This window comes from Anopheles arabiensis, chromosome 3 (assembly GCF_016920715.1).
Source record: "Anopheles arabiensis isolate DONGOLA chromosome 3, AaraD3, whole genome shotgun sequence".
NCBI classification, from domain to species: domain Eukaryota; kingdom Metazoa; phylum Arthropoda; class Insecta; order Diptera; family Culicidae; genus Anopheles; species Anopheles arabiensis.
In genome coordinates this window covers 71,003,829-71,028,491 of record NC_053518.1, presented here as the reverse complement: position 1 = coordinate 71,028,491, position 24,663 = coordinate 71,003,829, and the positions used below count along the sequence as shown (strand labels likewise).

General features: G+C 47.0%; 1 protein-coding gene across 9 annotated transcripts in view; it reads right to left on the bottom strand.

The window, feature by feature from the left end:
* Positions 1-24,663, bottom strand: part of LOC120899795 — a 41,651-nt gene that overhangs the window by 10,183 nt on the left and 6,805 nt on the right. For 7 of the 9 annotated variants that reach the window (XM_040306020.1, XM_040306021.1, XM_040306012.1 and 4 more), the window contains exons 3-7: positions 14,389-14,590; positions 4,994-5,005; positions 3,246-3,429; positions 2,143-2,205; positions 1,390-1,691 (exon numbers count right to left, since the gene is read on the bottom strand). In XM_040306020.1, coding sequence (XP_040161954.1) covers positions 1,390-1,691; positions 2,143-2,205; positions 3,246-3,429; positions 4,994-5,005; positions 14,389-14,590 — 763 coding nt within the window. The remainder of the gene's footprint in view (positions 1-1,389; positions 1,692-2,142; positions 2,206-3,245; positions 3,430-4,993; positions 5,006-14,388; positions 14,591-24,663) is intronic. The other 2 variants (XM_040306019.1, XM_040306017.1) reach the window with 2 other exon arrangements.

Sequence of the window (24,663 nt, the reverse complement as noted above, 5' to 3'; positions counted from 1 at the left end):
TGTGTTACGTTACATTTATTACTTGCTTTGGGGGTGATAGTTTACCGTGTACCTCCTTCCTTTCGCTTCCTACCACACGTCCCACCATTATTCATTCCACACCATTCTAGAATATTTTTATCCATTCTTGCCGATGCAAAAACAAACGCTTCACACGTCAACAGATCCAACCACGTTCGCAGCTCGATGGTTCGATTTACAGGAAAGTTAGCATTCATCAGCACGTCAAAAAGGGATAAAAATGAGAGTTCAATTACTACGGCGTTTTTAGATTAGCCCGCTACAGCAACTTACAGTGATACATGCCTGTACCGCGCGCTCGCCCTTATACAACTAAATAATTCCGCAATGTGGTTATCCATACCTAGGCAAATGATACTGATAATTTACTGGTTCATCAGTACACGTACTCCTTCTGCTACCCTCAAAACTCAAGCTACAATATACGCATACTTGTGTGTACATTTCGAGAATAACGTGCTGCTGTGTTCGAGGTTCGGGTTCGATTGTGATTAGATCGCTCGCAAATGATCAATTCTATATCAAAAGATGTGAGTAAGATGATGATGCTCTCATCACACGAGTACACTCTCGTGTAGCAAACATAGTAAACCTTCTTTCTAATGCTAATGGGCCAAATATGCCCTCTCGCTCTTCTAACTGCTCTAAACTGAAATAAGATTCAAATTCTACCGCTAGTGTGTATTATTAATAATGCCGCTATTTACATGAAGATTCACCAAATTACAAAAAAAAAAAACATAATGCCAAGCAGGTGTGATCCCAGCAGGAATGATACGCTTTTAGTAGCAAATGTAGTTGGGGGACTTCCCCCGCTTTCCATCACACCCATCAGAGGGCGCGCGCGCGTGGATGAAGGCGCAGCAGAATAAGCAATCGGGCAATGATTAGAGATTATTAGAGCTGTTTATGCTATTAAGTGTTGAGTAGTTGAGAGTTGAGTAGGAAAATCATTCGTCCTGCTACCGGGGTTGTTGTTATAATATTATAAATCAAACCAAAGCGGTGTAGTAGTGTTTCTGCTTGTGTTTTGTGTGGTGGTGTTGTGCTTTGTATTATTTAGCTCGTGTAGTTGCATTTAATTTCTATTTGAAATTCTTGTAAGTGTGTGTGTATCTAGTAGCATAGCAGTGAGAGCAGTTTATGTTTTTGTTTTTTGCACATCCTCGAGCATTACAAACAACACAACAGAGCGTTAAAAGTAATGAAATTGGCATATGCTACACTAAACAACACACACACATAGGCGCGCACACACCGCACACACACACATTTCCGGTCCCTGTTCCGGCAATCCTTCGAGACCACGGCGGGGCCCGCACGCACGCACGCACGCACACACTACATGATAAAAAGTTCGTCCCTCACCTGCGGCAGGTACGAAAGGCTCTTGGTACTTTCCGCGTACCGATTAACGGCCCGCAGTTCGTCCAGCGTCATGTGATGCTGCGATCCCGACCGCGTGTTGGACGACGACGAATGGGACGACGAGGAGCAGCTGGACTTTTGCACATTGAATATCCCCGGGCCTTCAAGCGACACAGAAAGCCGAGCGCATGATTCAAGCAATGAGTGCTCTGGAATGATGCCGAGAGATACAGCCGAGTTACCTACGTTCGGACCGCCCGTGGTCAACAGGGCCGGCGTTGAGTGCGACTCTTCCTGGGCGACTGTAGTTGGTGTGGTGTGTGGCAGATTGTCCGATTGAAGCAGCAATCCCAGCAGGTAGGCACGGTGCCGCACGATGTTTCCGCCACAGGAGCGATGAGCAAGGATCCGTAAAAGTACAGGTTGGCACGGGGGAAGGAAAAAAACGATCGTTAGTGAAGGGTATACAAACACACAGCTTCAAACAATAGACACATTTGTACGTAAAGAGAGAGAGAGAGAGAGAGCACCAAACGAAAACGGAGAAACGAAACATTGTAAAGGAGTGTGAACTTTCAAATTCAACCTCTTCCTACACTACCAATATGTTTAGGGTGTACGGATGTAAGTAATATTAATAAATCATAGGACATAGGTTTTGTCTTACTGCAGTTACCGAAAGATATGCTCAATTACTTAAGATGTTAGCCAACAAAGCACATTTAAGGAGTAGAAAAACAACAAAAAACATACTTAGACCCCATCGTTCGCATTCACATTGCAGCCAGGTTTTTTCGGTCTCTAAAGCTAGTTTTACTGTTGCGATGATCGACGGTCCACACATCACGATCATCATCGGGAAAAGTGTTCGGCAGGATGGGGGATGGTGGTGGTGGTGGTTGTTGGTGTGTCGTCCGTCCAGTAGTACGAGGTTTTCCAGAGTTTTTTTTTATTATTATTTTGTTTTGGTTTGTTTGGTTGTGCCCATCGGTTTTTTGGTGATGATTGATTCCAACGTTGAAGGTCAGTACGGATAAGGTAGTGAAAACATGGGCGCATACATTATACACACATAAAAACACACACACACGCACACAAATCGCCAAGTAGAAAAAGGATAAGTTTGTGGCACGAGATTTTTGCGAGAAGTTGTGAAGAGAAGAGTTGTGTGTGTGTTCGAAACATAAAATGCAAAGGTTTGCAGGTATTGGTATTGTAGAAAGTGTGAGTTTAGAGCATTGGAAGAAATAATTAAACGAAAAGATGATAAAATTAACAAAACCAGTGCGCACAAAGGTAAACAAAAGCAAAATTATGGAAAATCATGGAACAACATTAAGCGTATGTGGAAATATGAAGTAGGGATGAAAAGAAACAAAAGAGAGAAAAAAGAAGGTAAAATAAAAGAAAAACTCAATTAACGATGTAATAAGATGTATAAAATGATAAACAAAAACCAAAGGGGACAGAAGTGTGTAGCGAGTGTTTAAGAGAGTAGAAAATAGATGATAAAAGTAAATCTTTCTTTGCTTGAAAATGTCAACCCAAAATCATTGAACGAAATCAAACGTGCAAAAACACAAGATAAAAAAAAAAAAACAAATAAAAATGGTGACATTTGTAGACTCAGCTTCAAATAGTTAAAATCACTTAAACAAAACGAAAACAAAAACACAATCTACTATCTCTTATTTCACACATGCAAAAACACTCGCACACATTCCGTTTCAAAAATCCGCACAACGGCATTCGGATCGGCCGGTCCGAGGAGATCGCACAACCCGACAACCCGGCCGGGCCAATCCGAGAACCACTCGATTGTATGTAGCGTCACGGTCGTGGCCAACAATACTTACATGCATAGTGCTGTTGTGCCGTTTTGCCCCGGGGCGGTGGTGGATAGCGGAACGAGCATATCCATTCGTCTTGGACGCGCAGGACACGCCCGGTCACTCGTGCATAATACTCGTAGTTGACGCGCCCGAACAGATCACAGGCAGTGAATTGTTCTATCATCTGTTTCATGATTTTGGTCGCCACCTGCAAACGGTACACGTTTATGGAAGAAAAAAAACAACAGGAAAAACGGTTAGGTTGAGTGTTGTGTCACAAGAGGAAGGCACAAACAGAGGATTGGAAGAACGCAAAACAATAACGACTTTAACGGATTACACTACTACTAATCATAAGGATAAAACGATTTCCTTATTCGACATAGAATATTTGGTGACATAACCACTAAGAAGAAGGTGTTTCGGCACATGGATAGAGCTTAGAAAATACCTAAGAAAGTGTGGAAGAAAGATCAAACAAGAAGGTGTGTAATAGTTGCGTGAGCGAACCAACAGCGAAAAGACAGAAGGATAAAGCAGTATAAGGTGAGTGACAGACAGATGGTGGTAACGATGGTTCACATCATCACGTTAGAGCAGTGAGAAGAGACCCATCGGGTAAATGCTGGAAAGTACAGAACACAGCACAGGATAGACACTACCGAGAGAAATAAACTACAGAGAGATGGAAAGACAATGACCAGACGGACGGACAGATACACTAAATAACAAAGACGAATGTAACAGAGGACGACAGCGAGTGAGCACAACTTTGTACAGAGTTTATAAATGGTGACAGGCCAAAGAAATTGTCTCAACAGGACAATGCACACACACACACACAATGCATCTGCTTTTTTGAACTCAGACAAACACTTAGAAACCCTACATGTTGGACAATGGCTCCAACTATTGATGTCTGTGACGCGCTACAGCTGCGTTAAACCAAACCAAAACAAACATCCCAAAACATGGCATGAGAGCGGGCCTTTGCAGATTGAGGTTAGAGACATTAGTAGCAGAGTAACATCGATAGTAAATACACAGGAATAGACAGAAGAAGGACAGATATCACAGTACGTACAAAACATATGACAAACAATACAATATAAACTGAACTGTTGTGACTCGCTTTGTGGATAGGCAACAATGAAACACATTCAGTCAGGCAAAGGTATCGCGAGAGGCCTAGGGCTTTCAAAACTACACGAAAGATGGTTAGGTAGACAAACAACCAACGATCAGATCGGCCCAGGGCCAAGCAGTCATGCAGCAGTAGTGATAGATTTGATTTTGAGAGAGTAAAAATGTCTGAACATTGTAGCGTTTTATTTTGCAATAAAGTTGGCAGTGTTCGGGATATTGTGGATGTAATGACATACAAGACAAACGTGTTGGCCGTGTGTATCTTATCAACTCTTACTTTGATAATGGATGAATGTAATGGATAGAAATGCAACTCAGACGATGATGGATGTAATTCGTGTATGAATAAACTGTTTTAAAATAATTATATAAACTACTCGGGATACCAGTAACAAAAAGTAAGGTGAGGGAAAAGTGATCAACTACAACTGCATTCCAATTCGACAGTGAAAAGTAAAGCAAATCTTGCCAATATAAAGAAATGAAAAACCAACTAGCCAAAAACATGTTTTTTTTGTTTCTATTTCCATGAACCAACCAAATTAAAATCGGAAAGGAAAATTATTCAATCCAGAGTATCTCCCCCATTCCTCTGAGTTTTGTTGTACGTTTTACCACCAACTTACGTGAACTTCCGCCTGGTTTATGTGATGTAGTGGGTAGTTTTGGATAGGTGGGTGATCGTTGGTGAAGAGTGGTTTGGTGTGGTTGTTGTGGAAGCGCGTTTTGGTAAAAAAAAAATCAATTTTGGAGCGCAATTTATAGTGATGAATTGTTTTTTATTGTGGCCATCATTGTCGTTTCACACGGCGCCGCGTCGTTTGCGAAACAATTTGCAACAATTTGCAATGTCGTAAGTGAGTTGTTTACACCATTTTACCACACCACCAGACGAGGTGCACAGTGTTGTGACAGAAGATGAAGAAGAGCGTGTGTGTGAAATGTGTTTTGTATGTTTCCGTTAGCCCCAGAGTTTGGTAAGAGCATAAGCATCGTTATTATTCCCATCAGTTTTGTTAAACGGGATAAACGATCGTCGAAATTGAGTAAGAGGCACACACACACACACATAGACGAGTCAAGAGTTGACGGTTGATAGAGTTGAGCACGCGAAGATTAGTAGGTTTCGGAAGTGATGCAGTAATATGTTTAAGCCGAGAAGAGAAAAGGAAAGGAGAGCAAATACAAAGACGTTAAGCTTTAGAGCAAACGCTGAGAACCCTTTTGCACAGAGAATGATGCAGAGAATGGAATATGACTTAAATGTAATGAAATGTAGAAAAAACATCATTCCTGTTGTGAATATAAGTCCATTTGAAAAGAAAAGTTTGAAATCGAAAAAAACACATCAAGACCTGCTGCATGTTTGAATATCATTAACAGCATAGTTTGAAGAAACCTGAAAGCTAATGATAAAAAGTGGTGCACACATTCATTTTTGCACACCCTAAAAATAGTTCCACCCTGAAACAAACACACACGAACACAGTAAAACATGGTGCAACAACCAACGGCATCATTGCGAATTCACTTTCGCCTCGCGTAACCCAAATTTACCCTTGCGTGACGATACCCGCGATCTACACGAAGTCGGCGGCGCGGTATAGTTGTAGTTAACAAGCTAATAACAATGCAACAACAGCTACAAAAATGACAAAATTCTTGCACCATTCCTCCGTAAGGGGGGGAATGCAAGAAAGTCAAAAAACACAAGCGTGTGTGCAAACGATAAACTATCTGCAATTGTTAAATTGATACATCCACCGCACGGTTTACCACACAGAATGTACAGTACTGTAACATAAAACGCAATACAGTTTGGCCCATCATCGTCAGTCAGCAAGTTCCGTTTTTTCTTCGTCTTTTCGCTCATTAATTAACGGCATTCTGTGGCGTCTTTGTTTTGCTTCATTTTTATTCCAAACCGCGTTTCGTGCGAAAATGTATTCAAAACTAGGCCCTCTGCCACACATCGAAACGATCGGTGACTTCTGTGACTAACGGACAGGAGGACCACGAACTTCAGCCACCTAACAACAAGGGGGTAGTGCCCTGTGGGGGAAAGCTTCATGCACCGAACCGTGGCACAATGTGTAATGATCGAGCCAGCAGCAGCAGGTGGCCGGCCGCGGCATAGATAGACCGGAGAGTTGCAATTCTAACCTCCCCCAACACTATTCCCTTGGGTACTTTGGGTTGCGAAAATGGAAAGAGAGGGAGAAAGACAAAAATGCATTAAAACCGGTGGCATTGTGCGCGGGCGCGTCCGACGTGCCCATGAGCGGAGCCGCCGATTACAAAAAAACAATAGATTGTACGCGACCCACTAGCGAACCGGACATGGACATGGACACAAAGTGGAGAAGCAGCGGGTGACGATTTAGCACAACTTTGATATTTTGGCCGTTCCGGTAGCTGCACGAGCAAACATTAAAAACCAACTCCCATGACCCCCATTATAGTAGGGGCTCCCTCTACCCGTCTAGAAAGTGCACAGAATGGGCGAATGGGAAAGTTTTGCAAACGACGTGCGACAAAGAAATATGTGGTTATGACTTGTGCACGAACTAGTGGGTGAGTAGAGTGGTCCTATGCTCCATCGCAGTGATGTGCGGTCTGAAGCGAACCCACTTCTCCGAGCCGACTCCAACTATTGTTAGTCCGACTCCGATTCCGGAAAACGGGGAACCACTACAGACGACTTCGGACGATTTCGGACGTCTTCGGACGACTCCGAACGACTCCGGACGATTCTGGACGACTTCAAACGAATCTGGACGACTTCGGACGACTCCGGATTACTCGGACCCAATTCGAACCGCGCCAACCCGGACGATTCTGAGCGCCTACGGACGACTCCAGATGACTCCAGATGACTCCAGATGACTCCAGATGACTCCAGATGACTCCAGATGACTCCGCATGACTTCAGATGACTTCGAATGACTCTAGGCGACTCCGGACGACTCCGAACGACTCCGGACAACTCTGACCCGGACGACTACAACTCCAGATGGCTACAACTCCGGACGACTACAACTCCGGACAACTCCGACTCCGAGTATTTCCGGATGACTCCGACTTCGGACGACTCTAGACGACTCCGACTTCGGGTGACTCCGGACTACTCTGAAGGACTTCGGACGACTCCGAACGAATCTAGACAACTACGGACGACTACGAACGACTCCGGACGACTCTGGATGTTTCCGGACGACTCCAGATTACTCCGAACCACTCCGACCCGTACGACTACGACTGCGAACGACTCTGTACTACTACGGACGACTACGGAAACTCCGGTTGACTCCGGACGACTACGGAAAATTCGGTTGACTCCGGAAGACTCCGGACGACTAATGACGACTCTGGACGGCACCGGACGACTTCGCAAGACTCCGGACGACCCTGGACCACTATGATCCGGACGACTACGACTCTTGACAACTACGACTCCGGACAAGTATGACTCCGGACGACTATAACTCTGGACAACTACGACTCCAGATGACTCCGAGAGACTCCGACTTCGGGTGACTCCGGACTATTGCGAACGACTTCGGACGACTCCGAATGACTCTGGACGACTACGGACGACTCTGGACGACTCCGAACCACTCCGACCCGGACGACTACGACTGTGGACGACTCTGAGCGACTACGGACGACTACGGAAACTCCGGTTGACTCCGGACGACTACGGAAACTCCGGTTGACTCCGGACGACTCCGGACGACTAATGACGACTCTGGACGGCACCGGACGACTTCGCAAGACTCCGGACGACCCTGGACCACTATGATCCGGACGACTACGACTCTTGACGACTACGACTCCGGACGAGTATGACTCCGGACGACTATAACTCTGGACAACTACGACTCCAGATGACTCCGAGAGACTCCGACTTCGGGTGACTCCGGACTATTGCGAACGACTTCGGACGACTCCGAATGACTCTGGACGACTACGAACGACTCTGGACGACTCCGAACCACTCCGACCCGGACGACTATGGATGTGGACGACTCTGAGCGTCTACGGACGACTCCAGATGACTCCGGACGATTTCGGGCGACTCCGAAAATAATGCCTTCCGGAGTTGGTTTCGAAACTATCCGAGACGGAAAAAAGAGTCGACGGATTTTTGCCAACTTTTCCCATCACTAGTCCATGGTGCTAGGAAAGGGAGGTCACTGATTTCATGGCCCATAAATAGGAATAGGAAAAAGTAGGAACAGCCGATTGCCGGCGACACGATTTGCTGCCCAGCTACCTAACACTTACCAACCCCCCTCTGGTGAGCAGCATTATGCGCTCACTATGTGCCTACACACACACACTTTGAATGGAGGCCCGAAATAGGATTTGTGATTGTTTAAGCACTACTGCAGCCTTCAAAAAACACATAATCGCTACTACAAGCGTACAATAATCCCCTGGGCTTCGTAATTTTCCAAAACCCAAAAAGGTATTAAACTCGAAATGAAAGTGAAATAATGCTACGGTTTGGTGCGCGCCCATCGGGTTAGAGATGCCGGTATGGACGGCCCGTAATAATGCACACCCCGCCGCGACGGTGGACACCACCCACATGATTTAAGGGTGAGTAGTCGTAAATTATTCCCGACTTTCACTTCCGACTTTGTTCGTCCCCAATGCGATAAGGAAGAGGGCACCGGCAGCAGCTTTCAAGCATAAACTGTACGTTTAACTGGAGAGAGGGTCGTTATTTTTTTAACTGGTCCGTGCCAGTGTCCACTCTCCCCACATTTGCGGCAATTAATTGACCTGGCGTTGGCGTTGGTCACGATTTCTGGTTGTCTGTGCAGCCATATTTTGTGATCCAGTCAAAACGAAGAAAATCGAGCGGTTGTGTTTTGCAATCTGGCCGAGATTGGATCGACCAAATCTGCGCTTTAAGCTACTACCCTCAGCATGCGCGCGATGCCGATACCATCTCGTGATCGTGACCCAAAACAGACCATACTGCCATGACGTAACATGTAAATATTACACACACACACGCACACACAGTCGTAACATCAGCCCGGTTTGCCCTCTTCTCACGTGCAGTGCACGAAACTGCAAGTGCGCTTCTGTCGAGAAAAAAAACGCGATCCGAAATACTAAACAGTTCTCTGCCTCCACACGAATTTCAAGTCAGAGTGGTGGGAGCGGGAGGGGGGGGGGGGGTTAGCCAAAAACTGGCAACCCCAGGCGAATGATAGTCAGGTAAGTTTCGACCTCCTTCTGCTACAATCCCACACGCGAGACGAACAGTAAAATACACAGCCTCCAACTCCAAGGGAGGTCCTACAACCCCCCAAAAACCCCCCCCTTAGACCAGTCGAAAAGTCATTCCGACATGCTTGCATACGCCCCTCACCCCGCTCGTAATTAAGCAGAGAGGAAGGGGGAGAGGAGAGAGCTAAACAAACAAACAAATGGTCGAACAAATTGCGGCGCCAGCACGATTACGCCGCCCCACGGTTTGACGTCAACGCGCAAAAACCGTCACCAAATGTGCCCCCGCCAGTCCCGTCTTCTCTTGCGTAAAAAAAAGGGACGCCCTTTCCTTCCTCCCTGGGGGCGAGAACGGGAAAACGGGACGAGCTGCAGCTCCCATATATTGCACACGAAGACGCGAAACGTTGCACGCGCGCTGCACACACGCGTGCACTCTGCCTCTCTCTCGCCGGGAGACGAAGGTGCCGCCGCCGGGCAGTAGTGTGTATGCACTATTTCTCACCTCGGATGCGTCTCCCCCCTCCCCACTCGCTTCCACGTTCGCGATCGACAATCAAACAAACAACCTTGTCACTTTAGGGCAGACATCATCGCCGCGTGAGCTCGAATGCTGCGCACGCGGGCGTTCGAATCATCGTCGTCGCGTCAATCGAGAAGCTCCTCCACGCGGGGTGCGTTTGCGTACCCGACACATTTGCCACACGCCGGCTGCCGCTTAACTGGTGACATTTCCCTGAGCTGCAGCAATTGCAGTACACAATTAAACACACTCGAATCGAGGAGTACATCGGGGAGAGAACACGACAAGTCCTGCCGCCGACATTCCGATTCCTAACACAGAGTGCAGCAATACTACCGACACACGATCGGTTTTGCCCTTCTTTACCTAAACAGAGGCAGGGGGGGGCTTGTTAGTTTTGCATCCAATATATTTGAGTTGTCCCGTGACACAGTGCTCCCCCAAAGCACACTCAGCACTGTCCGCACCGATGCAGCACACGCAAGTGCAAGTGAAAAATGCAACGCCATAAATCAGCGATATTGTGCGCACTTTTTTTCTGGAGAGTGCGAGAGGACGGCGTGCGTTATGGTGCGCTGCTCTTTGAAGTGTTTGTTTACAGAAAATAAATAAAAGAAACACAACACATCGACGCCTCGACCGGTGAAGCCGAACAACGTGTCTCATCGTCGTAACGATTGTTGTGTAATTTCGAGCGCAAATATCTATTTCCACAACGCTCGGCGAGGCGTGTCTCGCGTGTAAGCTGATCATATCTTGTAAATATCAGCCAGCAACAACAACAACACGACTTTATAATATTCCAATCACACACACACACACACATGCACACTAATGAAGATTTATTCCAATAATAGTTTACAACCCCGGAGGAGCTGCTGCTGCAACAAGAGTTTCCAAAATTTTGCACAAGATAAAAAGAAACAAACAAACATCAGCAGCAGCAGCGGCACCAACGCCGCCACTTGAGAAACCGTGTTTCCGATTGCGCGTTTTATGCTAGGTAACGTACAACCGAAAGAAAAAAGAATTCATCAAGTGGTCGCAACAAGCAACGAGGACGAAAAACGGCAGAACATTGACTGCCCCACACAGGGGATGAAAAGAAGCGAGCTACAATCCAGAGACCTGCTGGGCGGCGGCAGAGAGCAAATTGTGAAAACAAACAGATGGCATTCGGAAGAAACGGCGACGGATTGTTTTCCATTTAATGATGGGCAGCGGAAAAGATCTCACCTCCACGCGCTTCATCTCTGACACTGATAAAACTGGAAGCAAAAATAAAAAAGACGGCCCGATGGAAGAGCGAAAAATTGCCTAACAAATCGGCATATCGACACAGATGCGGTAGAAGACAAGCGAGGCACAGAAGCAGCACAGAAATGAAGGCGCGCGCGTTTCCAATCTGGGCAAATTTGATTTAAAAGCATCAACGGAGGCCCGTGGGCCCCTTCCATGCGCTGCTGTGCTCTAGTTTCAACGAGATGGATTAATGATGGTCCTAGAACCGAACGGGGAAAGTGTGACCCGCAAAGTGGCCTGAATTTTATTGAAGGCTTTTGCTCTTTCCAGAGTGGTTTCCATTTCTGATAATCGGCTGAAGAAGGAAAAATCATCGCAGAAGCGGCGAGTGCAATATAAAAAAAAGTAAAATCTTCACTATTTCACCTATTGATAAACATCATAGGAAAAGTACTTACAGAATAGAAAACAATCGACATACGGCTCTTTCACCTGATCAATTATTTTCATTTCTGACTGCTGTGCTAATTATTTATTGGAAATTACGGCCCCATCAAAGCGAGGGCGTTCGTAGCGTCGTGTCAAGCTCTTGGCGTGATACACCGCATGTCGTACGTTCAAGTCCTAATCTAACCACAGCACACATGAGTCAAAAATCACAATTCTTTCAACGTTAAAACGCGACCTATACCCACAAAAAATTACCCTGTTACAAGCGAGAAAAACGTATTCCCAGTGCCGCACACGCACTCTCTATAAACCCGGTAAAAAGCCCTGCCTTTTTATGTAACCTAATCGTTTACAACTCCTCCTCCGTGAAAAAAGAAAACAAATTACCCTCTTATGCATCCAACAAAAAAAAAACACAAATCGCTTTGCAAATGCCGGATAATGCTTTGTGTCGAATTGCTCTGCAACCGGTATAATGCACATTAAGAGCGTTTTAGTGCGCTGAAACCAGTTCGAGAGGGGCTTATGCCTCCTCATTCATTACAACACACAGCACCAAACCCCATTTCCGCCACACACTCAAAACAAATACGGCAAAATATCGGCCGGCTCATGAGAAAATGTAAGTTTATGTTTCCAGTTCACCAGTTTCCATGTCGTTCATTTGCGCACGCCATTTCAATAAAGGATAATTACCAATCGAATCGTGAAAATGACATGTAAAATGGCCACAGTTACGCTGTCCCGCCAGAGCAGAGCTGCAGCAGCAAAATGCATCATTTTCCGACACCAACAACAGAAACAAGCAACCACCGAAAACGTAACACACCATCATCGCCGCAAATGCACACACGATCGCGGTGTTGGCGGGCGCGCACGATTTCGGATCTAATGAACTTTCCCCGCGCGCGCGCCCACTCGTCTTACACAAACATCGAAAACCGGCGTGCTTTGCGCCGAAAACGATTAAAAATTGGTTCCAGCAGTCGTCGTCGTTGTCGGCACAGTCACACACATTTCACGCAGTTCCATCATCATCTCAATCGGCCCCGGAGGGTGGTGGTGGTGTGGTGAAAGCCGGGCGACCGCGCACAAACGAAATTCGGGAAGCTAATTCGATTCGTGCGTTTTTGTGTGTGCGAGATTCGATAATGTGCTCGCAGCGCTTGGATCTATTTGGGCTTTTGAGTGGGTGAGATGATGCCGCTGCCGCCACCGCCGCCACCACACCAGTGTGCACCGATCCCGATCACGAATCGACCACGGAAAATCGCCCAGGGAGTGTGTGTGTGGTGGTGAAGGATTATCGCATCCCATCTTTACCAAACCCCATGTATTGCATCATGATACTTCCTCTCTCTTTTCCACTATCTTCGTACAACACGAAGCGAGTTTTATGCTTCTCGATTTTTGTGTTTTTTTTTGTTCACACACAAACCAACCGATCGCCCCATTTCATCTTCGTTCCAATGTAGCAGAGAGCAAAGCAGCCGGTAGCCACCGTGACGACAACGCTATCTCCTGCACGCAAAGATGATGATGGTGATGGCCGAAAAGCGGGTTTAAAAAAATGGTGCTAACGTGAAACGATTGACGGCGAAGGCAAGGGCAAAGGTATCCGAAAGAGAGGATGAACACACCCCAATCCAACCGGATCGAAGCCGGGTAATATGGTTGCGCAGAGAAAGAGAGATGTTGCGGTCCACGGCAGCGCGCACCCATTCCTTTTCTTTTTTGGGGGCTATCTTTTCTTCGGCCAGCACAGGCAACGTACATGTACAGGCGAGGTTGTGTGTTAGGTAACATCGACACGAAACAATCGCAAATGCACAGCAAAAGCGCAGCCACCATCATAGATAGACACACATTTACAACGCCGCCACGGTTCGTCGTTGGAGAAAGAGCGCCAAAAGACACCCACCCAGGCGTCTTGGGAAGTGCCGAAATTCGATAACCATCGTTGCGGGACGTAACAGTCCGTGTACTGCGCCCAACATATACGTTATAGTTTTGTTGGAAGGCGCCTCTGAACGAGCAGGCCCAACATTTTTTTCACCATAGAAGCATACAAAGTGTCAAAAATGACGCAGATTTGAGAGATCGTTGGTGCATCAAGAAGCGATAATGTTTTGATGATGAATGCCTTTACGTTTAGTTACATAAATAAACGAACCAGGCTTAATTTTTTGCTGCTGTTTTTTTCTTCTCCAAATCCAAACAACCGCCGAGCGGGCTTTAAAGAGACGCACGCTTTGCGTGATGCCTAAAATTTTGAAAGTTGTGTTTCCTCCTCTTTAATACGAAAAAACGTGACAGTTTTACACAATCCATCGTGTTGTCACGTTTTTTTTTGTGCCTAAACTTAACAGGGTAAAAACAGTTCCACAAAAAAGCGATAAATCCCGGTCGTCTAAACTGAATTGTGTATGTCTTGTTTCACACTATAAACATAGGAGCTTGGAGATAGAGAGATGAATAGTCTTCGTATAATTTTACCGCATAGAAAACCCGTTGCTTTTGGCATTAAAACCCCGAAACAAAATCCCCCCATTTACTCACCTTAAACCGTAGGACATCCTTCATCCGTGCCGTCTTGCCGTCGCTGACGCAGGACTGGAAGAAGCTGGGCGCCACCGAGACTCCCAGCGCTTCGCTCGTCATGCCGGTGTCGGCGCGCTCGGAGTTGCTGGCGATCACGCGGAATGTACCGAACAGCAGCACCAGCAAACGCTGTGTGTGGCCTGGCAGTGACATAAGTAGTCTGTGTGTGTAGGGAGCAAAAAGAAAAGTTGGGAAAAAGTTAATGAAACGTTGGCGTTGTTGCTGGGAAGTTTAAACAAAAACAGTAGTTTCAGTTGAATTCGGTTGCTGTTTGAAAAAAATATCATTTTTTGAACGTTTGCTTTGTGTATCTAAAACTGGAGCAAAGCTACAATAATCTACCCGCAATCAGCACTTTTCTCTGATCAACCCACACGCAAAAGAACGCTCCACAACGTAAACAACGTCACACTGTCTAGCACGGCGAACCCGGGGTCCGAACCTTCGATGTGTAACGTCCAACCGTTTCCGGTTTATCTCGGCCAGTGTCCCTCATCAGTGTCGTGTCTGTGTGCTCTCTGTAGATGCCGGCGGAGGGTCCAAAACTCGATGAAACATCGGCCGCAGATTTAGAGTATCGTTCGTTGTGGGATATGAGAGACGCAGAGTGTCGATCGTTTACATTTTTACCGCCCCAGTTCGATTGGTTTGCGTAGGTGTCGCTGTGTGTGCGCGCCTACACATCGCATGTACACATCGGTATGAATGTTTGAAAATTCCCAACCATCTCACAAAACCTCCCCGTAACGATTATAACACATCACTTCGAAGATTTGCCAAGTATCGCGGTCCATTACAGAGCGTTGAAGAAGTTGATAAACACTATGCAGCGCGTAACAGAAGAAAGAATAACCTCATAAATCGTGCCCCAATCAACCCAACTTCAAGATAAATAAATAATCCGCAAGCCATTGTTGGGAGCCAATTTGCTGGAACCATTTAATTGTGGAGTCATCAAATATATCCTAAATAAAACGTGTACAATGTGTCTCAAGGTTTTCAATAATCGTTTTTAGGAATTAACTTTTAAACTGAAACCGCTGAGCGAAGTTCAAGAAACGATCAAACTAAGCTCACTCACTCAATCGACAGGCTCTCGTTTGGCACTTGCGTGATCCATTTCAATCCAATCTGCCGCAAAAACCCGCGATAAGCGTATTTCACGCTAAGCGATGACAATCCCTTAAATGCCCTCCTATCCGATAGGGTCCGACACATGGGGAGTTCGCATTTCCTTAGTGCGGCACACGACCGAAAGGCAACACACCACACACAACACGTCGGCAAATCGGAAGCCAAAGCAAGCAAAACAACGGCACAACAACACACTGCTGGACAGTACACATTACCGGTTTCGACAAGCCCTCCAAGCGTACCCTACCACCCCCTCTCTTGGAGCTTGAAGTTTGTTCCGACGACACACAGAGCACCCGTGAGGGACGATCGTGAGAAAAGAGAAAAACAAAGAGCAAAACAGACCTTTGAAGAAGTACCTTTTGCTGTTCTCAAGACGAGGACCCTCTCTTGTTGCAATTTACTATCGAATGGTTCTCGTTTTTTTGCGCAAGATAAGATTAGATAAGGAGACCCATTCAAGGGTGTGAGCGCCGCACAGACAGCGTAGACGTCCGGGACGTCGTACGTCTTGTTTATGTCTGTTGGCGCATGTCTCTTGGAGCGTTTTGTTCTTGTTTCTTCAATCAAAGCATCCGATAATGTTTGCTTTGCTTTGTGTCGTTTTATCGAAACCAACTTCTCCTTTTTAGCGGAGGATTACATGAGTTGAAGACATAAACATTATCCATGGAAATGCAACAAGAAAGCGATTTTTTTTAATGCCTGTATCGTTGCCGGTTCCGGATCACAAACTTTCCAACTCTATCAATAACTCCAAAGGCACAAAGAAAGCTGCACCACTCCAACAAAAAGGGTACATGGAATCCGAATTCCACGGAACCACACCACTCTGTCATTAATGTCGAAATGATGGCCCTCGTGCATACATGATGATACATTCGCAGTCCCACCTCACGTCCGAGGACGACCTCGACCAGTGAAAACAATAATACCCTGTCGCTCAAAAGACTACACTGCTGCCGCACTTCAATCAAGTCAGTTAAAATTTACGAAGGACGGGGGCCTTCCCTAAAGGTTTCGTTCCGCGTGTGTGTCTCCATTACTTTTTGTGTGTATGGCTAATTGTGGAATGGAATTCACTTTCACCTCACGCAACAACACACATTAGGGAGGGGGAAATCTGGGACGCTGGGAAATCAATCGCAATTAGTTGAAATCTTCCTACCCCGCGGAGGAGCAGCTAGAATTTGCACATCAGCTGCAGCAAGGCCCTGGTGTGCGTTCACAAACGAAGTGCAACGTTCACTTTCACTCTCTAACGCACCCGCTAGTCATATCCTCTTGGGTTCTAGGAATTTCAAGAAGTAGCTCCGGGAGTAGTTTCACCAGCAGCGGCAGTGTGGAGAGCGCGGTTAGCGCGTTATAATTAGATCTATAATGGTCAATCACTTAATGGCAATTCCAATGCCGTTGCAGACGGGATGGGCGAACTGCAGCAAAGCACCGGGCCCGCTCATTGATGATTACCCACAGCAATAATAACGCGACCGTTATACCGACGCTAGACTGACTGGCGACTTCTGGAGCGTTGCGCTGGTCGAGAAGGTTTAGAAATACGGCTACGCGACATCCTGGAATGAAGGCAACACACTATTATTCGGTGACATAGAATGTATTTAGTGAGAGAGCTCCATACATGGATTCTACACGGTGCTGCTGCTTAATCAGGACATATAAGTAGCGGTACAATTGGTTTCGCTAATGCCACGCTACATCATCCCCCGAAATCCGAGCCGAACGAGCCGTGGCGTATCGTTCGCATTGGCACTGCCAGTGCGTAGAGCTGCCGACAGACAGGTTGCCACCAGTTGATCCTCAGCATGACGACGCGAAAACGTCAACATCCGTCCATCATCGTCATCGTCACAGGCTGTTGTGAGTCGGTCGGTCGTCCGCATGAAGCGAGCGCGACGAACGAACCGCGGGAGAAAAATCTAAACCCGCCGGCGGCTCACCACGGTGAGAACGATTTTCCTCTCGGTGCGAATGGAGAGTGGAAAAAGAAGAAAAGCTGTAACAATCCCCGGGAGTGGGGTGGATATCCCCGGGGGAAATCGATAGCTGTCGGCCTGCTGTCGACGGTCGTTGTTGTTGTTGCTGCCGGGGTTGAACGGGCGATGGCGAATGATGCGAGCCAATCGTGCGACAAGGTGATGGCAGAGCACAGGCAAACCGGCAAACGCAAGAAAGCAAGCAGACACACACACACACCGGACCTAGATGGCAGTTTCCCTTTTTTCTACACATACACACCCCAACAGATCTTCTCCGGAGCATATAGACGATGCTCTCATTTTTGACAGTTTGTTGCGAGTCTTCTTCTGAGCCACTTCTGAGCCGAAGGTAAGGAAAAACTCTTCTCGCGTATCGTGATTCTCCCACTTGGAAGCTTTCCTAGGTATTCTTAGATAGATGAAGAACTATATTCCTAACATTGTTGAAGTCAAGATTTCAAATAGTGAAATCCTTCCCGTTTCCAAAACTTAATACTTAGAATAAAAAAAAAATCGTCCCTCCAATTCCCCGATGGTTGATCTGGTCATAAAAACCAAACGCATGCTCGTAGTTTGTCATTGAAAAAATAAAGAAGAACACAGCTCTATAAACGGAGGAAAAATTAACCTCTTAATTAAGTTCAATTTTACTACCCCATCTGTGTCGGCATACGTTCTCACGTGTGCCAGTGTGTGTGAGTGTGTGTTTGCGGGCCATCCATTGCATCCGTTCAAACCGCCTCAACACACGGAAGACTCCCATCCACACCATAACTGGTGGTTTCTGACACCCCCTAGCGTGTGTGTGTGTGTGTGTGACTCCATTTCGCTCTTCCCTTTGCACGCTGCGCGCTGTGTGTATCCCCCCAAATGATGATGTGCCCCGGGACACACCTCAATTTCCACACACATTGAAGTACCACATAAATCGCACATCAGCATCACTCACTTACTCCACCACACACGCTTGCCCCCAAGACCAATGTATGGCGATGTCGGAGACTAATCGAATATGGTAACACTACCACCAACACGCAACAACACCGTTAATGTTTGTAATTGTGTCTTCCGCTTAGTGAGCTGGAGGACAGGAGCAAACGAAATTAAAGGCAAGGTTGGCATGTTGGCCATAAGCATATAAGCTGGCCACGTTTGCGAACAATTCACACTAAAGGAGCAGACGGAATGAATTATGTTCCGCAGAAAAAATTGGTAGTGTTTATCTCGTACTGGATTGAAGCTTTTATTGCTTGTTTAACGACAATACGATCAGATGACCGCATGGTGTAGTTGATACGTACAACACTTTACTGCAGATACAGCTTGCGTTCAAGTCTCGATTAGACGAGAAGACTTTGATCTTCGCACAGAGATCAATCCATCAAACCAACTAACAGCAAGCAGTAGCAGGCCGACGAAACGATTGGTTAACAAGCGCCCCATATAAGGAAGGAAGTAGTTGGAATGGTGATTGTGTATATATTAGGCAAGATACTAATTTTTCTTCATACTGTACAGTACTGCATAGCTCTAATCCAATTTAGAAAGACATTCGTGTTCACAGACAGCGAGAGACATAGCTCGAACTCCAAAGCACAAACATCAACAAGAAGCCCGAAGCGCCCCAAAAGCAACACTACTACTCCATTCTGCCATATTTTTGGAGCGAAACGATTAACGTTTTCTAGCCTTATCAAATCCACACACACACACGTACCAAAACACGATCGATGTGAGATTGCTCCAAACGTTCGCACTCCTTAGCATTTAATTTTGTAACGCAACAGTAGTAGCGCTCAACCGGGCGCCTAGTACACGTCGTCCGCTGACCGAGTGACCGACCGAAAACCCGGCACCAGACCAATCGAACGAACGACTACTATGGAAATATGGACCGACAAGCGCATGTTGGCACACCACTTATCACACTTGTCGTGACAAATGGATGCAATGTCCACTAATGGACACAGATCGAGCATCACCAACAACCTCCCTGTCCTCACACAACCATCATCATCGTCGTCATGCAGACAACCCATTTTGTCTGTTGGTCGTGGTCGCCCAGTCGCACCTTCTCTTTGGGATGAACACCGCCTGGGTCATGCTCTTTGGTTTCATGCCGCGAGAGTAGAGTACACAGCCGAGAAGTGGAAGAGTTGGAAGTACACCACCAACAGAAAATATCATTGCCGTCATGTTAGGTGCAAAAACATGGGATCAAATTCGTGTGTGCCTCTCGACGAGGAGAGTTGCAGCAAAGCGCATTTGGATACCTCTGCTTGGTTGTCGTCAAATTCGGCGCACCCGCGGCTTGGTTGTAGGGTTTTCGTAAAACCAGTCCCAACCCAAAACACTGCGCAGAAAGGGGATAGAATAACACAGAGTGCTGGCACTTGGTGGCGAGTTGGTTGAATTAGAAACTAAACGGGCGTATCAAGGGATCAGGCGGCACTGCGGCTCTGCTAACGGCCGAACCAGGTGCATCCAACGAAAGGGTGTAAGCGCGGCGACAGCAGACACACCGTGCACGACCGTCCCCTGTTTGGCAAGGGGGGCCTCGGCCGGCCGACACCAGGCAGCAGTGGAAACTATTTCAACAATTTACAACCGCGCACCGCACACACCACACCAAATGCGGCGACACCACCGTCTGTGTCACATGCCGCAATCTGAGGCACGCGGACCAACAGTGACCCTACACACATCGTCAAGATTGGAGGGCATAGCGGAGGGTGGGGTTCTAGTAACATGTTAAGCTCTGTCCAATGCTGCACACGAACGATCTTCCCGCGCGCATGTGTTACGGCCGATCGACAGGAGGCGAAGGAATGAAATCCTTAGGCGCGCGCGCGCGACACGCACTTGTGTGCTCGTCAAGATGCAACAGCAAATTATGACGCCAGCAGCAAACAGCACGGAGACACCTCTATAATCTCCGTGCCTGTGCCTTAATCTGCCCTAAATGATCTGTGCGACGTTTGGTGCGACAAGAATAGAGCAAGAGTTTAGCCAAACGTGAAGGCGGGCACTCCGACTTCGAGATTTCTCAGCGGTCTTCCTATTGTAGGATGTATTTTTAAGCTGGCGTTGTCTCGTATTCCGTATTTCCGCATACCGCCACACACACACAATCAGCGATTCTTATCAGCGATGAGGCGCCCTTTTTTGGGATCGTAAATACATTCGCTCTATTTTTAAAAGCATGCCGTCATCCGTCATCCATCCCTCATCAGTCATAAATCGGGCCGGCGCCCTGCGGGGTTTAGCTAAGCACACACAACCACGTACTACGCATCAAACCAAGACCTCACAATGTCCACACAGCGACACGCCGTCCATGCACAATGCTAACCCATTGTGCATTGTTAGCTTTGGTAAAGCAGTCGCCCGCCGAGTTGTCGCCCAAAATTGGCACACAATCGCTTAACCAAATAGGGACTCTTTCACTGCTAAAGTCGTGCGCTGCTACCGGTTAGGGCTTCTTCAAAGTTGATTCCAACCTTTGAGCCGTGCTCAAATATCCAACACGACCGACTGGTATCGGTTTGCGGTGTAACAAACAGAAGGCGTCAAATTGTTCAACAGTTTATGTACATCGCCGTAATCTTCAGAGTAGTACTTGGAATGCAGCTGACTGTCACAATTCTGGATATTACTGTTGACCTAACTAAAAACTGGCCAGAAATTATCAACCGATTATTTGCTGTGCAGACTCCTACGAGCTGTGTCAGTTACGACGAGTTGTCAATTAGAAGCTAACCGTAACCTTCTACGCAGTTTAGAAGAGATTTCTCAACACCCTACTTCACACGGGCGAGCTCTACCTACGCTCATTAACGGTTTGGCATATCTCTGTGATACCAACCATCTCCCACACACACACACCTGTACCTACGTAACACTACCTTTGCTTGCCTCGTTTGCAACACATCGTGTCTCTGAGCGCGCCGCCGCCCAAGTTGCTGCAGTTTGATGCAGCAACTGGGCAGAAAAACCACAAAAACAAGGCTGCACACAGAAAGAATCGAAAATCTAGTCACTGGGCGCGCATTGTATCCAACATTTCTTGCCCAACAAATGTTCGGACCAGATCAGTGTATTGGAGCGCGACTTGACTTTGGAGGGCGGGTTTTGATAGACTATTTAACACATCATTCCATCGTTTCTGTGTGTTGCAGCAGACAGTATGGCTGGGTAGACATCTAGGTGGATTGATGCAATAGAATCCAGCCACTAATAAGTAGTCGCACAGCACAGCGCACATCAAACACGTAGAACAGCGAGCGCGCGCTCGCGCTTCTCTGATGCAAACCCTCCAAAGCCTCAATTCCTAGAGCGGCATTGCGACATCGAGCGGCGAAGGTCAGTGCGACGTTCTTCTCCGCCGAGTGGATCAGATCGGATCCTCTTTGCTCAGTTATCAAATTAAAATCAAATAACAAAGTCATTGCTCCACCGCTTTTGGGTGTGCACAGTAGGCCGACATCCCCCCTCTCTCTCACGGTCGACCGCAAAACGAGGGCAAACAATAATCGGACCGCTTCTGCCTTGGGAAATATCGTGACGGGCCTCTCCTTCCAACCATCAATTGGGATGACCCCAGCGGTAGACCGAGCCTAATAAGGCAATCTAATACACAGCACGGGAACAATAACACGGTTGCTGGTTGATGTAGGAATAGATGTTCTTTGTCTGCTACCGTACATCTTTCGACATCTCTAGCTCCAAAATGTGTCTTCTGTATGACTCAGAAAATTACAAACAGCTTGGAGCATAACAAATGGTGGCATCTCTCTCAAGAGGTACCACACGTTTGTTCCGGACACAATGCCGATATCCATATGTCATGTCCTGAAAGGTTAGGGAATACTTCCAGAGTCATTAAAATGCATTGCATGCTGTCTTCGGACAATTTGAGGTAACTACAACCGTTTTGCTCAAGATTTGCGTTCCACATCCACGATTATTCGCCGGCAGAGGTTACAAGGGGCGACGACGGCCCATTACCCGATGACTAATCGAGTTAGAAGCAAATGCATCGAGATGTATGCGCTTCTTCCAATCCATCGACTGCCCCTCTATCCGGAGTTATGATTTTGAGCCCATCTCACCACGGGCGAAGGCGAAGCGATGTTGAAGCAGTTGCGCTTGTAAAATACCAATACCCCACACGCCTGTGGGTGCAATAAAAACGTACACACACACACACAGTTGCGCTCCCCGCAGCCAAAGAACGGGTTAGAAAGGGATTTCATACACACACACACACACAACACACATATGGGCAATGTTGCCGTTTTCTATTCTTACCCCAGCGACTGCAACGACTTCCCACATTCTCATACACGCGCGTTAAAGTGAGAAATATTTCTAGTGCCCCTAGAGTAACATCGCGGGAAGGGTGAGGGGGGGATTGCATATACATACAACCCTCGGGTGCATTGGCCTCCAACACCAACCAACCAAACCAACTAGGTCAGTATCCATGCAGCGCGGTGTGCGCGAGCGGGCGCCTGGTTCGGGGCGTACACACCAAATGTCGATATTGTGTAAGCAAACACAGGGTGGGTACATGTTTCGTCGTCTCGTCGTCGCAATCTCTTTCTAAACTGAACGAAAAAAAGTCCGAACTAAGGCGTGCAACAGCAGAAGCAGCAGCAAAAGCAGTCTGTTCCCCCCAAACCCCTTTTATGTCTCACATCTGTTATCGCTTCGGTTCGACGTTTCGTTCCAGGTTCCGGGACCACAATCCGCCCGGTTATTAAGAACATTGCGTGATGACTTCAACTTACATGTACGAACTTTGTTTTTTGTTATTCTAAGGAACAGTTCCTCTCCCGTTGCTTGCAACGAGACAAATTCCCGCTCATAAAACACGGTTCAAACGACCAAACGACTGGTGTCTTGCAATGCGCATTGTAAAATCGGTCAGTATTTGCAGCAATGCGACGAGCATAACGGAATAACGGGCAACAACACAAAGATCCTATTTTTATCAGTTTTGAGACAAATGCATTCGCAAAACGCATGTGATTTGTAGTGGAGCGCTGAGATGCTGCTCCCAGACTCGGGGTCGTGTCGTGCAGCACCACACAGCAAGCATGCGTTCTTCTATTCGTTTCATAGTCACTGAAACGGTCAACTCTACACAGCCTAAGTGATAAGACCTCGGGCGGACACTCTACAGGCGCTTGATGTCTCGGTGCGAGGAGGAACTAAATTAAATTAAAGCCCTACTTTAAACGCCCCTTCATTTCTGTACACTGTTGGGATGTGGGGAGAGAGAGACATACACACGGAGACGCAGGACGCATAATTCTGGAAACGATTAACCGGCTGGAATGCGACCATATTACCCTTCGCTCTGCGTTCGTTCTTGGACAACCCCTCGCCATATAAAAGCGTCATTATACTGGTGGGGAGCGCACCAGTAGTTGATTGATATTATTAGACGTTTGGCTTGAATTGAGATTCCTCCTCCAGTGTTCGTGAGTGTGTTGGTGGGAGCTCTTGATTGGAACTCCAGCCGTTCGCTGCTCGAGAGGGTTCCAGCTGCCGTACAAGCTGCCCGAAACCTGGGACATTGGTTGTGAGTGGGCTTTATGCTAAGTAGCTACACAGACAGGCCAGTCCGTGCAAACCCCTTTTCATCATCTCTTGCCAGTGTGTCTCTGAGCGCGAACTCTGGGCGACTTACAAAGTGGATGTAGATTTTTTTGTGTGTTCCCTCTCTATTGCGATCAATTCGCCCCCGGGGGAGAGTTAGGTATGTACTAAGCCACTTCTTGCCGCTTGCGAACCATTAGCAAGCGTAATGCAACAGGTGTGCGGCCCCCACAATGCCACACGTCTTCTCGAGAGTAGCTGGCTTGCTGAGGGCGTAACCTCGTTACAGTGTTCTCCAAACCACCGTGTGCATTGAATTATCTCTTTGATGTCTGAAAAATACGAAACAATCATAAACCATATATTCCACATTGTAACGTTCAGAAAAAAAACTTACACAATTTCATAAGCCATTCCTCCCCCAAAGGGGCTCAAATTACAACCGGAAGTAAGGCCCCGATTACGATACCCACACATCGGTTCCGATTCGCTGGGT